Source organism: Scyliorhinus torazame, chromosome 8 (genome assembly GCF_047496885.1).
Source record: "Scyliorhinus torazame isolate Kashiwa2021f chromosome 8, sScyTor2.1, whole genome shotgun sequence".
Classification (NCBI taxonomy): domain Eukaryota; kingdom Metazoa; phylum Chordata; class Chondrichthyes; order Carcharhiniformes; family Scyliorhinidae; genus Scyliorhinus; species Scyliorhinus torazame.
In genome coordinates, this window is record NC_092714.1 from 25,031,624 (window position 1) to 25,051,486 (window position 19,863).

Here is a 19,863-nt window from a genome sequence, read left to right on the forward strand (position 1 = left end):
TAAATAGAGAGACCAGATAAATAGAGATAAAGACTTTTAGAGAGGGATAAATAGAACAAGGCAGAGATAGATAGAGAAGAGTAGATAACTATGTCAGAGAGAGTTGGAGTAGATGGGCAGAGTTGCCTCCCGGGTCAGTGCTGCTTTAAGGCGGGCCGGCCGGGCCCGGGGTGGGGTTTGGATGGAGTCCGCCCCTCAGTCAATGCCCGGAGAGTGGAGCTGGGAGTGGAGCAGGGAGAGGGAGTGCAGGGGGCTGCCTGTGAGTCAGTGCGCTGCGGTGAGACAGTGAGGGCGGGCTGGCTGGCGGGTGCTCCTGGCTGCTCGCTCTCTGCGGCCGGATGCGGTCTGTAATTGTGACCGGGGATTGAGTGGTGTGCTGTAGGCCCCCCCCCTGCTCTGTGGGGGCTGGGAGGAAATGGACTTGGGATGGGGAGGCTGGACAAATAAACCCCACGTCTGCAGCACCAAGTACAAATAACTTCTTTGTAAATTTGAATAGTTCAGCTCCTCATTAATTTCCACAGGTTGGACCCTGTTTATGTTCCATTTTTAAAGACATGCCTCCAGTTTGGGAAATATTTCCACAATGTATTTTTTTAATGTGCAGTGCTTAATATTTTAAATATATATATTATATTGCATCTATATCCTTTCCTGCCCCTACCTTGGGCCAGCCTGTGCTTTGGTCCCTGATCATGTCGGATTCAGCTGTGGGGTCGGAGCCCCGTCTCCTCGATGGGCTGATGTGGGCCGGGCTGCTCGCCCTATTCTTGGTCTCGGTCCTCACCTTGGCGCTCTACGGCCTTCAGCGGCTTTTGGGGGGCCCCTGGGGCAAGGTTCCGGCCGGCCCCCAGGCGAGGGCGGCGGCGGCGGCGGCGGCGGCGGCAGGTTCCCCCCCGGGTGGTCCCTCCCGGGGGGCGGCCGCCCTTCTCTCCTGGCTGCTCTCCTTGGAGAGCTGGAACCGCGAGTGGCAGGAGGCCTGGGTCACCGCTCTCAACGCGGAAGCTGCAAAGAACGGGGTGAGTTTTATCCCCCCCCCCCCGGGGATCTTCTCTGTGTGTGTGTGTTCATGTCTGATGTGTGCAATTACCCTTGACTACAACTGAGTGGCTTGCTAGGCCATTGGGCAGGGTATTTAAGAGCCAACTCCTTTGCTGCGGGCCTGGAGTCACATGTAGAGCAGACTGGGTAAGGATGGCAGATTTTCTTCCCTCATGGGCATTAGAGAACCGGGTGGATTTTTATGACCATTCCGTAGACGGATTGGGATCGGATTTGTTTATTGTCACCTGTACCGAGGTACAGTGAGAAGTATTTTTCTGCGAGCAGATCATTAAGTACATGGGAAGAAAAGGGAATGAAAGAAAATGTGTGGTCGTCATTATTGGTATGAGGATCCTATTCGTCTGGATTAATGAATCAGGCAATGTAAACATTCTACCACCGTTTCTGGTGTTAAATGTTGAGCTGTCCTCCTCTCTTTGATGTTGCATGTCTTGTGATGTAATTTCAGTGTTTTGTGGTGTTTCTTTCAAGCAGATTTCCAGCATTCCTCCCTTTTCCGTGTTGAGAAGGAGGGGGGGGGGAGGGCGGGGAAACTCACTGGAGCAGTGAACCTTTCTGTTGTAAACCGTGCACATGGGGTGGCATGGCGGCGCAGCGGTTAGCACTGCTGCCTCACGCCGCCGTGGACCCGGGTTCAATCCCGGCTCCGGGTCACTGTCCGTGTGGAGTTTGCACGGTCTCCCCGTGTCTGTGTGGGTCTCACCTCCACACCCCAAAGATGTGCGGGGGAGGTGGATTACCGTTGACTATAACTGAGTGGCTTGCTAGGCCATTTGGCAGAGCATTTAAGAGCCAACGACTTTGCTGAAGGTCCAGCCCAAAAGTAATAATGTATAATTAAGTTCAAAATAATCCATCCGACACGTTCCCCCACATCACTACAGTTCCACAGTTAAATTGCTCCTTAATTGGAAATCAAAAGAATTGGGTACTTTAAATTTTTTTTAAAAAGTACACCCTGCATATCTAAGATCAGAAATGTTGGTCATCATTCACAAGTGAGGCATTTACTTGAATGATTTCATGGTGAAAAGCACTAGAGTTCACTTTGGAGAACAGGTCCGTCTGTGGTCCTGATTTGCTGCATCTATTCAGTTCCCTAATCTCCTTGCCTCAATCCTGGCTCCAACCTCCTGCTCCATGTATGGAAGATTCTGTGCCATTCAGCATAGATAGTGACGAACAAAGTGGAGCAGATCCTGTTTTTGGTTTACAAATAAAGCACTTATTTCTGCCTGGAAAGTAGAGATAAGTTTATGTGGATGGCTTTGTCTGTGAGCACCTGCAGTAATTGAATATGAAGGAATGTTTCCATGAAGATGGATTCAAGTTTAAAAAAATGTAGGGCTGTATTCACAGAATGCGTATACAGTTTTTAAAATGCAGCAAATGATTGATTTTGTCCTTTCTGGTTTGTATTCCATATGGAGCGAACATTATGTATGGGGTGTGTAGTGCTAGGATTAAGATTTGTTACCCCAGGTCATGATCTCAGAGATAGGAGCAATTTTAATTGATAAATCAGCATTAGAATGCAAGGAACACAGTTCAACATTTAAAACTAGCTGGTGTATTTTTTCTCCCTTTGAAGCGTTGATGGAAATTATGCCAGAGAAAGAAAATGCAATTTAGTAAATGAACTCTAATAAGTTGCATCAGTTACGATAAGTGACCCTTAGCTGAACTGCCAGCTTGGCTCAGTGCAGCCTTGGGTGACTGATAGGGTGGCACAGTGGTTAGCACTGCTTCCTCAATGCACCAGGAACCCGGGTTCAATTCCGGCCTTGGGTGACTGTCTGTGTGGAATTTGCATGTTTTCCCCGTGCCTGCCTGAGTTTCCTCCAGGTGTTCCGGTTTCCTCCCACAGCCCAAAGATGTGCAGTATGGTGCATTGGGCATGCTAAATTGACCCTTGCTGTCCAGGGATGTGCAGGTCAGGTGGTGTTGTGGGGTCACTGGGGTAGGGTGAGGCAGTAGGCCTAGGTAAGGAATGCTATCAGAGGGTTGGTGCAGCCTCGATGGTCTGAATGACCTCCTTCTACACTATAGGGATTTTATAGATACTCAAGTCCGAGGATCCATGGGTTCATTTACCACCATAGAACGTAAGTGCATCATAGAAGTTAACACTTCTGACAGTGCAGCACTCCCTCTGCGTTGAAGTACTGTCGTACAGATGAGATGTTGCGATGCTGTTCAATTGGATGGCTAAGATTGCAAAATTTTATTTAAAGAAAAGTGGGATGGAGGGGGGAAATGGCGTCGGAAGGGGTGGGTGTGGGGGTGGGGGGGGGGGTGATGGTGGCTAGACGCTGTTAATGTCCTTGTCTGTAGTTGTTTTTCAATATCATCCCAAAAACACATTTTCCAATCATTTGCCTTTATGGTTAAGGGATTTTGCTCCGCTTAATTCCTTGCTTTACAATTGCAATCCTAACTGGCTGTAAGGAGCATTTTGACCTGAGGATAAGTTTGCCTTTCGATAGACAGAATTCATTGGAGAGGTTTAGTTTACGCAGAATGAATGTAGAATACTGTGATAACCTCGGAATGATTTCAGGATATCTGTAAAACTTGGATCTTTCAAATGCCTTTTCCCTCCGTTTAATTTCTTGTTATTTTTACTGTTTCGTTTACCTGGGTTTTTTTTCTAGTGTGTTGGAAAGATGATGTCATGTGGGCTAAAATCCAAACAGGCAGTTCCGCTTCCTCCGCCTTCCTGAATCCTCCTTTTGTTGAACTGGAAATCCATTGAACTGGAAATCCATTGCTATGTCGAGTACTCTATTTTCTCCAGGAATGTAAAACTTTTGATTGCTGGACATGTCCCTTCCCCTATGATCTTTTAATCTTTTCATAACAGAACTTTGTGTCCTCTAACTTTATGATTTTCTTGTTTTAATTGCTCCTGCCCCTTACCCATCTCAATCCTTCCCTCTCTGTTCTCCTCTGCTACCCCCCACCTTTTGAATAAAGAACTGGCTGGGCAACAGGAGACAGAGAGTAGTGGTGGAAGGGAGTGTCTCAAAATTGAGAAAGGTGACTAGTGGTATTCCACAGGGATCTGTGCTCGGACCACTGTTGTTTGTGATATACATAAATGATCTGGACGAAGGTATAGGTGGTCTGATTAGCAAGTTTGCAGATGATACTAAGATTGGTGGAGTTGCAGATAGCGAGGAGGACTGTCAGAGAATACAGCAAAATATAAATAGATTGGAGAGTTGGGCAGAGAAATGGCAGATGGAGTTCAATCCAGGCAAATGCGAGGTGATGCATTTTGGAAGATCTAATTCAAGAGCGGACTATACGGTCCATGGAAGAGTCCTGGGGAAAATTGATGTACAGAGAGATCTGGGAGTTCAGGTCCATTGTACCCTGAAGGTGGCAACGCAGGTCGATAGAGTGGACAAGAAGGCATGCAGCATGCTTGCCTTCATCGGACGGGGTATTGAGTACAAGAGTCGGCAGGTCATGTTACGGTTGCATAGGACTTTGGTTAGACCACATTTGGAATACTGCGTGCAGTTCTGGTCGGCACATTACCAGAAGGATGCGGATGCTTTAGAGAGGGTGCAGAGGAGGTTCACCAGGATGTTGCCTGGTATGGAGGGTGCTAGCTATGAAGAAAGGTTGAGTAGATTAGGATTGTTTTCGTTGGAAAGACGGAGGTTGAGGGGGACCTGATTGAGGTCTACAAAATTGAGAGGTATGGACAGGTTGGATAGCAACAAGCTTTCTCCAAGAGTGGTGGTGTCAATTACAAGGGGTCACGATATCAAGGTGAGAGGGGGAAAGTTTAAGGGAGATGTGCATGGAAAGTTTTTTACGCAGAGGGTGGTGGGTGCCTGGAACGCTTTGCCAGCGGAGGTGGTAGAGGTGGGCACGATAGCAGCATTTAAGATGCATCTAGACAGATATATGAACGGGCGGGGAACAGAGGGAAGTAGATCCTTGGAAAATAGATGACAGGTTTAGAGAAGGGATCTGGATCAGCACAGGCTGGGAGGGCCGATGGGCCCGTTCCTGTGCTGTAATTTTCTTTGTTCTTTGTTCTTCTTCCTGAGTCCTGCCCTTGCTCATAAACTGGTAAAGCTCTGACTTCTTCCGCGTCGTGCAAAAGGTGGTGAACCTGAAGCGGTAACTAGGTCCTTCGCTCTCTACAAATGCTGCTTGACCCTCTGATGTTTATCCAGCATTTTCTGTTCGCTGGACCAACATTGCTCGCGCTCTCTTGTGCGCGCTCTCTTGTGCGCTCTCTCTTGTGCGCTCTCTCTTGTGCGCTCTCTCTTGTGCGCTCTCTCTTGTGCGCTCTCTCTTGTGCGCTCTCTCTTGTGCGCTCTCTCTTGTGCGCTCTCTCTTGTGCGCTCTCTCTTGTGCGCTCTCTCTTGTGCGCTCTCTCTTGTGCGCTCTCTCTTGTGCGCTCTCTCTTGTGCGCACTCTCTTGTGCGCACTCTCTTGTGCGCACTCTCTTGTGCGCACTCTCTTGTGCGCACTCCCTTGTGCGCTCTCCCTTGTGCGCGCTCCCTTGTGCGCGCGCTCTCTTGTGCGCGCGCTCTCTTGTGCGCGCGCTCTCTTGTGCGCGCGCTCTCTTGTGCGCGCGCTCTCTTGTGCGCGCGCTCTCTTGTGCGCGCGCTCTCTTGTGCGCGCGCTCTCTTGTGCGCGCGCTCTCTTGTGCGCGCACTCTCTTGTGCGCGCTCTCCATAGAACCTCTGCAGTACAGAATGGGGCCTTTCAGCCCATTGAGTCTGGACCAATCTTCGGACACTAAGGGGCAATTTTAGCATGGCCAATCCACCTAACCCGCACACCTTTGGACTGTGGGAGGAAACCGGAGCAATCGGAGGAAACCCACGCAGATGTGGGGAGAACGTGCAAACTACCCTCGACAGTCTCCCAAGGCCGGAATTTAAGCTGGCTGCCTGACGCTCTGAGACAGCAGTGCTAACCATTGTGCCGCTCTCTCTTTGTCAGCCTTGCGAGTGGATAGAGTTTTCATTTTCCCATTTTTAACTAAATGAAGATAAACATTGAAGGGGCATCGTGTCCCAAGTGAAGTGCTGGACCAGATGTTTGCTCAAACCCTCACTCCTTCCCCAGATCTCCGCCCTCATTGCTGGTCTCTCTCGCAATGCACCAGGGTGGTGCTGAATGGCACCGTGGAGACTCGGCAGTGACGGAGAGGAATCCAGAGAGAATATACACTGTCTGCCTCCACCCAATCAAGAGCATCACTTGTCGGTGGTGGGGCTGCGTGACCTCTTCAGTAGCTGTTGCTAGAACGGACTGGGGGTGGGAAGTTGGAAGAATCAGTGGGAATGAGGTTAATTAACCGTTGGTCATCGAAGATGAGTGCACAGAAGTGAAAAGACAATGGATAAAGTGAGATTAAATTAATGGTTTGAACGTGTTGTACAGAACGATTGATGTATGTCACCTAATCCCTCGGGTCGTATTTCAACTATCATTGGTATAGTAGCTTTGATCGTAGTTATGGGGTTGGGCTGTAAACCACCTAAGGATTACGGAAGCAAATATGCAACAATACTCCGATAGGTATAGGGGCATAGGAACAAGAGTAGGCCATTCAGCCCTGTAAGCCTGTTGTCAAAACTTCACAATGGAAGTGAAAGGATATCCTGTCAGTTAACATTTGGGTGCAACAGTTCCAATGATTGGCCTCGCACCAAATACTTTCTCCAGGTTCTCACTGATGTACTGTTTATTTGTGGTTACTTTTCCCTTTTTCTTTTGTAAAAACTGATTGCCAAAAAACATTTTTTTGTTGTAGCTGTGCAGTCCGTATTGGTTTGGTCTTATCTGTGGATTCAGCGTTTCGCTGGATCAGAGGGGTGGGGAAGGGCGAAGAACGGCCCATCCCTCTTGTTTGAATGCAGAATATGGCTTGAACTTTGAGATGCTGGCAAACATTAACTTCACTTACCCGCTGCTGTGTCTCTTTGCAAACAGCCCATCCGATCTTCCAGCACAGGAGGACGCCATTCAGCTCTTCTCAAAGAAGTCTCCAATTTTGTCCCATATCCGAGCTTTTGCTGCATAATCCTGCAAATTAATCCTTTTTCCAGTGAATGTCCCAACTACCAGATTGAGAGAGAGATAAAGAGCGAGAAGCTTCATTTGTCTTTTTCACATCCTTGGGAAGTCTCAAAGCATTTAATATTTTTGAAATATTGTCACTTACGCTGATAAATCCAATGGCCCAGTTGGCACAGTAGCATTGTGGATAGCACAATTGCTTCACAGCTCCAGGGTCCCAGGTTCGATTCCAGCTTGGGTCACTGTCTGTGCGGAGTCTGCACATCCTCCCCGTGTGTGCGTGGGTTTCCTCCGGGTGCTCCGGTTTCCTCCCACAGTCCAAAGATGTGCAGGTTAGGTGGATTGGCCACGATAAATTGCCCTTAGTGTTCAAAAGTGCCCTTAGTGTTGGGTGGGGTTGCTGGGTTATGGGGATAGGGTGGAGGTGTTGACCTTGGGTAGGGTGCTCTTTCCAAGAGCCGGTGCAGACTTGATGGGCCGAATGGCCTCCTTCTGCACTGTAAATTCTATGATAAGGTCTAAACAGCATATTATATTAGTGCCCCTTTCATTTCGTGGCTGCTTGCGGTAGACATGTTAGGCAAGGAGTTTGATAGATTTGATAACTTGGAACTATTCTCTTTGGAGAAAAGAAGGCTGAGAGGAGAGTCGACAGAGGTATTCGAAATCATGAAGGGTCTGGGCAGAGTAGATGGAGATAAACTGTTCCCATTGGTGGAAGGGTCAAGTACCAGATTGCAAAGATTAAGGTATTTGGCAATAAGAAACAATGGAGACGTGGGGAAAAAGCTTTTCACGCAGCCAGTGGTTGGGACCTGGAATGCACTGCCTGAGAGTATGCTGGAGGCGAGTTCAAGAGATTGTTATCGGAACAGGAAGAGGAGGGAATAGGGGAATGATTTGGTGAATTACCTCTTCAGACAACGACCTGATCGGTTACCTTCTGTGCTGTAAAAGATAAAGTCTCCATAGCCCCAGATGACCAGAGGCTGCTTTCCTCTTTGACGGGGAGAGCTGACTGGTGGTGATTTAACCTGAAGATCTCCACACCTCAGGCGAGGGGCAAGGTTGAGAAGGCGGGGCCTTCATGTGCTGTTGCCATTCTATGATGAGAGATGCTGTGCCATGGGATCTTTTTATACTCGCTTGATCCGACAGACATAGCATCAATTTAACGACTCATCCTAAAGCTGCCTCGGTGATAATCCATGGCACCGCACTGGGGGCATGGATGCAAAGAGTTAATTATTGGGTTCAATAATCCGGATTAATGAAAATTTCCACGTGGTAACACTTCAAATAATGCATATCTCCGATGACCCTGGGGAGCAAATGGTGCTATACTGCATCTGAGTGAACAGGAAAGTCCCTATTCTGTTTTAAATAAACTGATCTCAAGCTTGAGTAGTTTGCCTCACTATCTAATTTATTGATTTATCTGGGACTATTAATTGATCCCTGCTGGTGGAATTCAGTGAGTTATTGCCTTCACCGAGAATACAAAATAAGAGGGGAGGTGAAGAGAGGCACCTAGTGTCTTGCTGTTTTTGATGCTGATGTTTGTGTTGCATCATTTCCAATGTCGCCTACAGGAAATGTCCGTATCAGGATACTAGGCGGGAATTTTTCCATCCGGCTTGGACGGGAAGGAACAGAGGTGGGAAGGCAAACCAATTGGTCACCATGTGGTATGGTCGTAAATCTTGCCTCCGTTCCTGCCCCGGATCTTCCTAATTGGACAGCAGACCCACTTCAGGCCAACTTGAGGCCTTGACCTCCCACGGATGATCCCGCTTCCCCACAGGCTGCTGGCGGAGGCGGGTTCAGAACCCCCCTCCCGCGGCCCACATCGGAAAATCTGGCCCGAGTATCTGCTGGCCTTGGGCATGCGAATTCTGGTTATCCCTACGTTGGACAAGTTCCAGAAACTGCTTTGAGTCGGATGATAAAGTGGGCTTTATTCCGACAAAGACCGCAGTTGTATATCTTTCTTGCAGTCACTATTTCCATTTGGAAACATTTGCAGGTGTGCATACATAATAGGTTATGGTTGGAAAAGACTGCTTTCCGACTAGGCTGATGGAATTTCCAGGTCTGCACAGGGTTGAAAGAGGATGCACACGCACCAGTTTCCCTGTGTCCATGGTGTGAACTCGCCTTCCTCGGCCCTTCACTATTATTTATAATATGATTAAAGTTGTTTCTGAGTCCATCTACAGCCTGCTCGTAGCTACGGTTTGTTTATAAGGTTGCACACTGGGTCGTGGTAGGGAATATACCTGGCCCGTCATTCTGAGGCTGGATATATTGCATGCTATATGTTCCATGCTGTCTTGAAATTCCAAATTCTACCTTTCTGTTGCTCTCTGAGCAAACGAGTTGATTCCGTTGCTGTACAACAAGGGGCATAAATTTTCTGCAATTGGGGTGCAGAAGAGGTTTACTAGGATGCTGCCTGCACTGGAGGGCATGTCTTGTCAAGAAAGTTTGAGGGAGCTTGGCTCTTCTCACTGGAGAGAAGAAGGAAGAGATTTGACTTGATAGAGGTGTACAAGGTAATGAGAGGCATGGATAGAGTGGATAGCCAGAGATTCTTCCGCCGGGCGGAAATGGCTGTCACGAGGGGACATAATTTTAAGGTGATTGGAGGAAGCTACAGGGGAGATGTCAGAGGTCGGTTCTTTAGACAGAGAGTGGTGAGTGCGTGGAATGCACTGCCAGCAGAGGTGGTGGAGTCATTGGGGACATTTAAGCAACTCTTGGACAGGTACATGGACAGCAGTAAATTGAAGGGGTATAGGTTAGGTTGATCTTAGATTAGTATAAGTGGTTGGCACAACATCGTGGGCCGAAGGGCCTGTACTGTGCTGTACTATTCTATGTTGGAGTATTGCGTGCAATTCTGGTCGCCGCATTATAGGAAGGATGTGGAAGCATTGGAAAGGGTGCAGAGGAGATTTACCAGAATGTTGCCTGTATGGAGGGACAATCTTGTGAGGAAAGGCTGAGGGACTTGAGGCTGTTTTCGTTAGAGAGAAGGAGATTAAGAGGTGGCTTAATAGAGGCATACAAGATGATCAGAGGATTAGATAGGGTGGACAGTGAGAGCCTTTTTCCTCGGATGGTGATGTCTAGCACGAGGGAACATAGCTTTAAATTGAGGGGAGATAGATATAAGACAGATGTCAGAGGTAGGCTCTTTACTCAGAGAGTAGTAAGGGCGTGGAATGCCCTGCCTGCAACAGTAGTGGACTCGCCAACACTAAGAGCATCTAAATGGTCATTGGATAGACACATGGACGATAAGGGAATAGTGTAGATGGGCTTTAGAGTGGTTTCACAGGTCGGTGCAACATCGAGGGCCGAAGGGCCTGTACTGCGCTGTAATGTTCTGTGTTCTCTGTAGTCATAATTGACTCTTGTCCCAACTTCCAAGGTAAGAGGTTTTCCAAAGTATTTCAACGCTTGCAGGGTGTCTCCAGAATAGTTTCCCAGCTCACTCAAGAAACTTGACACCATCCAGGATAAGGCAAGCCCGTTTGATTGGTCACCCCATCCACAAACAGTCACTCCCTCCACCACCAATGGAAAGGGGTAGCAATGTGTACCACCTACAAGATGCACTGCAGGAACTCACCCAAGGCTCTTTCGACAGCACCTTCCAAACTGACAGCCAGAAGCATCTAGAAGGACAAGGGCAGCAGACATGTGGGAACACCACCACTTGAAATTTCCATTCCAAACTACGCGTCATTCTGACTCGGAAATATATCGCCGTTCCTGCACAGTCGCTGGGGTAAAAATCCTGAATCTACCTCCCTAACAGCACTGTGGGTGTACCTACACCTCCGGGACTGCAGTGGTTCAAGAAGGCAGCTCACCACCACCTTCCGGAGGACAAATAGGGATGGGCAATAAATGCTGGCCTAACCAGTGATCCCATGAATGAATGAATGAATAAATGAATGAATGAAAAAAAAGCCTGAGAATTGTAGGAGAGAGATCAGCAGTTGACAGTTTTGAGAAGGAATGTGTTGCAATAGTGTTGGCATAGTCAAGTGGTTAACACATGGGGCTCACTAGTGTTTTGAGATTGGCACATTTGATGCACTTCCTTGTCTAGCTTAGAATAGAAAGCTGTGACTGAATTAATTTTGGGAGGAACATGCAAGACAGCATCTGGAACGGGCTGCCAGAGGCAGTGGCAGAGGCGGGTATGACTTTATCCTTTAAAAAGCAGTTGGACAGTTACATGGGCAGGGTGGGTATTGAGGGATATGGGCCAAATGTGGGCAAGTGGGACTCGCTTAGTGATATAAACTGGGCGGTATGGACAAGCTGGGCCGAAGGGCCTGTTTCCATGCTGTAAACAGCTATGATCTATCAGGTCCAGGCTCAGAAGCGCATTAACTGTAGTGTTGGTGACATAGGACCAAATGAGAGTAAAAGAGAGAAGCAATTTCAGATAATCTTTTCCTTTTCAATTTGGGTGTGCTAGTGTACACATGAGATCAGTACTGAACTCACTTGGACTTTGGAGGATGGAGGAAGAAATTTAAAAATTCTGATGAATCTGAATTGCATATCCTCATGTTGGTATATCCTTCCTGAGGTTTGTATTTCAGATCCTTTGTGATAAAGGCAATGTTAAATTAGATATCTGAATTATTTTTTTTGTACCTTCCCACTAGCATTTACTGATTTCTTAATGTAGAGCCCTAAATCCTGTTTCTTCACAGTTCTCACTATTATTTAAGCAATAAATCTCGATGTCTGGACCTGTGCCAGTGTCCATCTCCGGAACACTGAAGATGCAGCCAGATGATTTGTCCTTTACCACACACAATAGTTCCTACTACCATGCCAAATCTCCATATTTAAGCCAGGAATAGTAGAGTCAGGGCTTCAGGGTTCTGTGTTTATTCAAAAAGTCCACAAGCTTTACCACTGTCACATCTTTTTACATTCCTTCTGTATCTATGTAACAGATTTAACACACATTGACTATATTTTAGTAGAAGGAATGAGGAGAGGTTCTATAGGGTAAGCAAAGGGACTAGTGGGTATATGTTGTTTTGTTTTAGGACGGTGTCTTTAATTTAAGGTAAAATGCAGGATTGAAGGGGTCATGTGACCACTGATTCCTACTGACAATAAGGCTTGGGCGGCTTAGTTGTTAAAGATTAAGGGCTTGGATGAAGGTGCAAGACATTCACATTTGTAAACCATGACGAGCGCAACTGAGCTGACAGATTAGTCTCCAACTCCCACAGATGATAGGAATGTCATGTTTTGCAAACTGTCTTATTTAATTCCCAGATAGGATGAAGAGTCTAAGGAGCAGCAAATTAGTTACCTGGATATATGGCCCACATGATTCCCATTTCCACAGAGATGGACTTTGAGAGGGGAAACGTCCATTGGAAGCCAGTGTATGATTGGATTGTGGATTTTCCTAAGACATCCTTGAACCTGACCGATACAGTGAGTCTGCAAGGACCTTAAAGGAGGAGTAGAGCAAGTCTCTGTTGTTCACCATGTAGTCTGCAGGTGGGACCTCCTTCTTGGATTGAAGAGACCAAGTTCTTGATGGTCTAAACGATGTTGGAAGATTAGCCTAGCATTGTGTCATAATGAATGAAAAAACATTTGAATTACGTCTGGAAGTATTGGACTTTAAATAAGACTTGAGTTTTTTAAAATAGACACAAGCGACTGCTGAATTTCTGCAGGGTGTTTCTTAAAGGGACACTGGAACCTCACCCTATTATCAGACAAGATACCTCATCCTATTATCAGATACTTACAAAAATACATCCAGAAACTAATTGTCATCTCTGGTAGAAGACAATTGGGCATACTGGCCATCTCATTAAGAGATTTCCTGCACAATGCCCAGACGGATTTTTGTGGATTCGCCTTCCCACTTGCAATGTACAAAGAATCGGTTAACAGTCGGCTGAAAAACTGCCCCAGTTACCTGTCGGTGTGTGTTCTGTGAGAACCAGCGTTGGATGTTGACGCAGAAGTAAAAGCCAGCAAGCACACACGCAGCACCCTTTCAAATGGCAATTTTGCAGGCTTATCTGAAATCTCTGTCTGATTGGTGCACTTTGGTGTAAGATTAGAAAGTGTAACTGAACCCTTATAATATACTGGAAAGTGTAAATATAGATGTTCAGTTATAATTGATGTGCGCATACAAAGAACACAAAAGGTGAGCATCTCGGCACAACAAGGAATTACTAGACAAATGGCATGTCAGCATTCATTGCAAGGGCTTTGGCAAAAAAGTTCCTAGAAAATGATCTGACTTCGGTGACCACGATATTTTAAAATATAAAAATATTTTTAAAAATTTTGAAGCAATGATGTACATGTCTTTGGCAGATTATTAATGCAGTGTCATCATATCAGTTTACCGTGATCGAGAGGTGGATTATATTGGGCTGCAGTCACATCGGGATTAGGGAAAACTGTGAGGTGCTTTCATTGGTAGATATACAATTATGAAGGGGTTTGAAAGATTTGGGATGTTGTTTCCCCTGGTTCTGCAGTATAGAATGGGGTGGGTGTGGTGGGGAGAATGCTGCTGGGCAGATTTGAGGTAATCCGTCAATTCATTGGGACTGAGATGAGGTGAAATGACGTAATTCAAATACTTGGGACATTTTTGAATTCTCTGCTACCCTGGCTTCTGTATGTTCAATTGCTGAGTAATTCAGGGCTGATTTTATTATTCAGTCGTGATATGTGGGCTTCGCTGGTGACGGATTGACTGATATTTATTGCCACATGTACCGAAGTACAGTGAAAAGTATTTTTCTGCGGCCGAGGAAACATACTCAGTACATACATAGTAGACAAAAGAATAATCGACGGAGTACATTGACAAATGGTACATCAACAAATAGTGATTGGTTACAGTGCGGAACAAGTCCCAAACAAAGCAATACATGAGCAAGAGCAGCATAGGGCGTTGTTAATAGTGTTCTTACAGTGAACCGATCAGTCCGAGGGGGAGTCGTTGAGAAGTCTTGTAGCTGTGGGGAAGAAGCTGTTCCTATGTCTGGATGTGCGGGTCTTCAGACTTCTGTATCTTCTGCCTGATGGAAGGGTCTAGAAGAGGGAAAAGCTTGGGTGTGAGAGGTCTCCGACAATGCTGTCTGCCCCCCTGAGGCAGTAGATGGCATAGACAGAATCAATGGGAGGGTGGCAAGCTTGAGTGATGCGTTGGGCTGAGTTCACCACACTCGGCAGTTTCTTGCGATCGTGGGCCGAGCAGTTGCTATACCAAGCGGTGATGCAGCCGGATAGGATGCTCTCTGTGGCACATCTGCAGAAGTTTGTGAGAGTTGATGCAGACATGCCAAATTTCCTTAGCTTCCGTAGGAAGTAGAGATGTTGTTGGACCGCTTTTATGGCCCATATCTAATTATACTTGTTTATTTTTTGTTTGGATTTAATGTTGTCCTCTTAATAATAAGGGATTCAAGAATTACTCTGACAGCACATTGGATGTCAGTAATATGGGGAGGTATTGGTCCTGTCACTGGACTAGTAATCCAGAGACCCAGGGTAATGCTCTGGGAGCTGGGTTTATATCCCACTATGGCAGGTGTTGAATTTTGAATACAATAAAAAACTTGGGAATTAAAAGCTTTATAATGACCATGAAACTATTGTTGTAAAAATCCATCTGCTTCACTAATGTGCTTTTCACAGTAACTTCATTTGAAGCCTACTTTTGACAAACGATTTTGATTCATTTAATTTCATTTTCATTCATTTCATAATGTTGTTTTAGGGAAGGAAATTAACCAGAACGAAGTTGTGACCTAACTATCTTATATATTTTCAGCGTACCCTCACTGCTCTTATATTCTTTGCCTCGGCTAATAAAGAAATTATTCCATCTGCCTCCTTAACCACTTTATCAACCTGTCCTGCTACCTTCAGGGATCTATGGCATTCATTCCAAGGCCTATAGTTGGGTACTAGTGGGATTGAGCATCTTCTGTAAGGTCGGTCATGGTGTTTGTGCTGCAGGTGTTTCTGTGGGTTTGCTCAAGTGTATTGGTGTAAACTTGCAGGGAAACTGCTCCCTGATAGATTTTCTTGTTTGATTTTCATGTTGCCAAACTTGGAATGTGTCAGAAGAGAGTAGCATAAGCTATATTTCTTTTTATTTGTTTATGGAACGTGGGCATCGCAGGCTGTGCCAGCATTTATTGCCTGTCCCTAATTGCCCTTGAAGAGGCAGTTAAGGGTCAACTACATTGCTGTGGGTCTGGAGTCACCTGTCTGGAGTCACAGCTACAAAGCTCCTCAACGACTCCCCCTCTGACTGATCTGTTCCCTGTAAGAACACTATTCACAATGCTCTATGCTGCTCTTGCTCATGTATTGCTTTGTTTGGGACCTGTTGCGCACTGTAACCAATCACTGTTTGTTGATGTACCATTTGTCAGTGTGCTCCGTCGATTATTCTTTTGTCTTGGTAAGGCAGATTTCCATCCCTAAAAGACATTAGTGAACCAGATGTGTTTTTATGACAATCGAGAATGGTTTCATGGTCATCGTTAAACTTGTCATTCCAGATTTTTATTGAATTCAAATTTCACCATCTGCAGTGGCAGGATTTGAACTTGGGTCCCCAGAGCATTACTCTGGGCCTCTGGTTTACTAGTCCAGCGACAATACCACTATGCCACCGCCGCGCCACATCAGGAGGACAGTACAAGTGGGCAGCACGGCGGTCCAGTGATTAGCACTGCTGTCACACAGCGCCGAGGACCTGGGTTCGATCCTGGCCCTGGGTAACTGTCCGTGTGGAGTTTGCACATTCTCCCTGTGGCTCTCACCCTCACAACCCAAAAAGATGTGCAGGGTAGGTGAATTGGCCACGCCAAATTGCCCCTTAACAGGAAAAAAAATTTGGATATTCTAAATTTATTTTGAGTACAGTACAAGTAATTACAAATCTATCATTGATCACAGGAAAACATATCTCACAGCATTAGCTCAATTTGTTGAATGCAGTTTCTTCTCTATTAAGCTATATGGCACTTTACAAAAGAAAAGCACAGCGACAGTACCAAACCCTGGTGCCGCTGGTTAACAATAATCTAACTTTGGAAATTTTTTTGTTGTCAAATAATTGGGAATTCATTTTGTTTTGCAGAGTTCGCTCCAGCTCCATGTTGATAAAGTGGGTCCACATTCATCTCCATTCGACCTGAGTCACATAACTAGTGTTATCCAATCAGACCGACACTTGGTGAGTACAATTTGGTGTCTTGCGATGGGGAACTCTCAGGATTTCTTTTTGTTGTTGTCATGGTGAAGTTTTCAGAGTTGTTTTTATTCCTTGAAGGGATGAGGGCTTTGCTGACTAGGCCAGCACTCATTGCCCATCCCTAATTGCCCTTGGGAAGATGGTGCTGAGTTGCCTTCTTGAATGGCTGCAAGTCCATATGGTGTAGTTACACCCAGAGTGCTGTTTGGGAGGGAGTTCCAGGATTTTGAGCCAAAGCTTTTTCTCTTTGCCACAATGTATAAAGTGTCCTAGAGTGGGTAAGGTGTGAATGTATACCCTGCATTGCTTTTACAGTGACTTCCCAGTTTTGACCATGGAGTTGGACAACCATTGAGCTTGTATTTCCCTCGCATGGAGAGCAAGCTTAGATAGCTTCCCACGCCCGTCCCCTTGTGATAGGCCGGGAGGTGGCATTGACTGATGCCTGAGCGGGTTATCTGCCTGTTGCCTTTGACAGCCTTGGAGCTGTTCAACAACTGTGTGGCCCTGATACCGTTAGCTGATGACGTCAGTCCAGTCGAGCTGTAGGACATTGCTTGTGTAATATCTTGAATTGAGCAAAGATTCTAGCTATCGTCTCTGAATATGGCGAAGCCGATATCAGTGAGTGTTCTCGTCATCAAATTAAGCATCTGGAATGTGTTTCAAGCAAATGGTCAACTCGTGGAAGTCTACGTGATTGAGAGTCACAGGCTGAGCTTCAACATGGAAAAATAGAAAAAAGGAGCAGGAGTAGGCCATTCGGCCCTTCGCACCTGCTGTGCCATTCATTATGATCATCCAACTCGGTAACCTGTTTCTGCTTTTCTCCCACATATCTTTTGATCCCTTTAGCCCCCAGAGCTATATCTAACTCCTTCTTGAAAACACTATGTTTTGGCCTCAACTGCTTACTGTGGTAACTAATTTCACAGGCTCTCCAGTCTCTGGGTGAACAGAATTTTCCTCATTCAGTCCTAAATGGTTTACCACCTATCCTTAGACTGTGACCCCTGGTTCTGGACTCCCTGCCATTGGGATGATCCCTCCTGCATCTACTCTGTCTAGTCCTGTTAGAATTTTATAGGTTTCTATGAGATCCCTTCCCACCCCTCTTCATTCTTCCAACCTCCAGGGAATATAATCCTAACTTACTCTCTCCTCATATGTCTGTCTGTCATCCCAGGAATCAGTCTGGTAAACCTTAGCTGCATTCCCTCCATAGCAAGAACATCAGATAAGGAGACCAAAACTACACACACTATTCCAGTGGCCTCACCAAGGCCCTGTATAATTGCAGTAAGGCATCCTTACTCCTGTACTCTAATCCTCTCACTATGAAGGCCAGCATATTGATGCACGATCAATAACTACTAAAACGAGGTTGTAGTACAACTGAAGGCTTTAATAAGCTAGAAGTGTTCCCCAGCAGTTCAGGTACAGAATGAGGGCTGCTGGGACGGCATGAGTTCTTATACCCCACCTATCGGGGCGGAGCTACCATACTCTACAGCCAATGGTAAAACCCCTAGGTTTAACCAATGGCACTTCAGCCTCTCGGGTACCGTAATACCTGATAATACTACACATACCACGTGCCTTCTTTACCGCCTGCTGTACCTGCATGGTTACTTTCAATGACTGGTGTACAAGGGTCTCGTTGCACATTCCCCCTCAATCTATGGCCATTCAGGTAATCTGCCGTCCTGTTTTTGCTACCAAAGTGGATAACCTCACATTTATCCACATTACACGACATCTGCCATGCATTTGCCCACTCGCTCAGCTTGTCCAAATCACACTCTGCTTCCTCCTCACCAAATCCTCCTCACCAAATCCTCCCACCCATATTTGTATCATCTGCAAATTTGGAGATATTACATTTAATTCCCTCATCTGAATCATTAATATATCTCGTAAATAGCTGGGGTTCCAGCACCAATCCCTGCGGTACCCCACTAGTCACTGCCTTCTATTTGGGAAAAGATCCATTTATTCCTATTCTCTTTTTCCTACCTGCCAACCAGTTTTCTATCCACCTCCATACACTACCCCCAATCTACGGTTGACACAACCAGATGTAATCATCCCATGATTTCAATTGTCATAAAATTAGTTCATGAGTAAACTGATGTTCGATGTTATCCAGTTCTTGAAAGTGCATAATAAATAGTGCCCATGACTTGTAGAACCCCGCCGAGCTTCCCCTCAGTTCGGACTTGACCTTCTCCTTCTCAAGGGTCAAGTATTCCAACAGGTCCCACTGCCACGCCAGGGCACTGGGTGGAGAGGCTGCTCTCCATCCCAGCAGGATCTGCCTTCGGGCGATCAACGAGGCGAAGGCTATGATATCGGCCTTCGCTCCCGTTTCCAACCCTGGCTGGTCCGACACCCCCGAATATGGCCTCCTGGGGACCAGGGTCCAGTTTCACACGCACCACCTTGGAAATTGCCCTAAACACCTCCTTCCAGTATTCCCCTAGCTTTGGACAGGACCAAAACATATGAACGTGATTAGCGGCCCCCCCCAACGCTCATACACATCCTCTACTCCTTCAAAAAATCGGCTCATCCTCGCCCTCTATATACCACCTTCAGCTGTATCAGCCCCAACCTCCCACATGAGATGGAGGCATTCACTCTCCGGAGCACCTCACACCAGACCCCCTCCTCTATAACCTCTCTCAGCTTCCTCTTCCTCCCACTTTGCTTTGATCCCTTCCAGTGGTGCCTTATCCTCTTCCAAAATAGCTCCGTACACCATTGACACCGTCCCCTTCTCCAGTCCCCTTGTCGTCAACACCTCCTCCAGCAATGTGTAGGCCGGTTCCTCTGGGAAGCTCTGTATCTCCTTCCTGGCAAAATCCCAAACCTGCATGTACCTAAACACTTCTCCCTGCCCTAGCCCATACTTCGCTTCCAGCTCCCTGAATCCTGTAAACCGACCCCGAAGAAACAAATCTTTTAGCGTCTTAATCCCCTTCTCTTCCCATTTCCGAAAACTTCCATCCCACCTCCCTGGCTCAAATCTGTGGTTCCCCCGAATCGGCATTTCCCTAAACCCAACCCGAAGTGTTGGTGAAACTGCCTCCAGATTTTCAATGAAGCTATTATTACCGGACTCTCTGAATATTTCCCTGGAGCTATCGGGAGCGGCGCTGTTGCTAGTGCCTTCAGCCCCGACCCCCTGCACAAACTCTCCTCCATTCTGACCCACTGAGAATCAACCCCTCTGACCCAGCTCCGCACCTTCTCCACATTCACCGCCCAGTAGTAGTACAACAGGTTTGGAAGACCCAAACCCCCTGCCTGCCTTCCCCTCTGTAGCAGCACCTTTCTTACTCTGGCCACCTTCCCTCCCCATATGAATGAGGTAATCCTTCCCTCAATCTCCCTGACTTTGGCAGGAAAATCGGTAGGCATTGAAAAATAAACAGGAATCG

The 19,863-nt window shown here is 46.5% G+C and overlaps 1 protein-coding gene across 2 annotated transcripts in view; it reads left to right on the top strand.

The window, feature by feature from the left end:
- Positions 1–206: 206 nt before the first annotated feature.
- LOC140427681 (C2 domain-containing protein 2-like) overlaps positions 207–19,863 on the top strand; it is a 72,269-nt gene continuing 52,612 nt past the window's right edge. The window contains exons 1-2 of one of the 2 annotated variants that reach the window (XM_072513174.1): positions 207–1,019; positions 16,307–16,402. In XM_072513174.1, coding sequence (XP_072369275.1) covers positions 696–1,019; positions 16,307–16,402 — 420 coding nt within the window. In that variant the 5' untranslated portion in view covers positions 207–695. The remainder of the gene's footprint in view (positions 1,020–16,306; positions 16,403–19,863) is intronic. The other variant, XM_072513173.1, reaches the window with a different exon arrangement.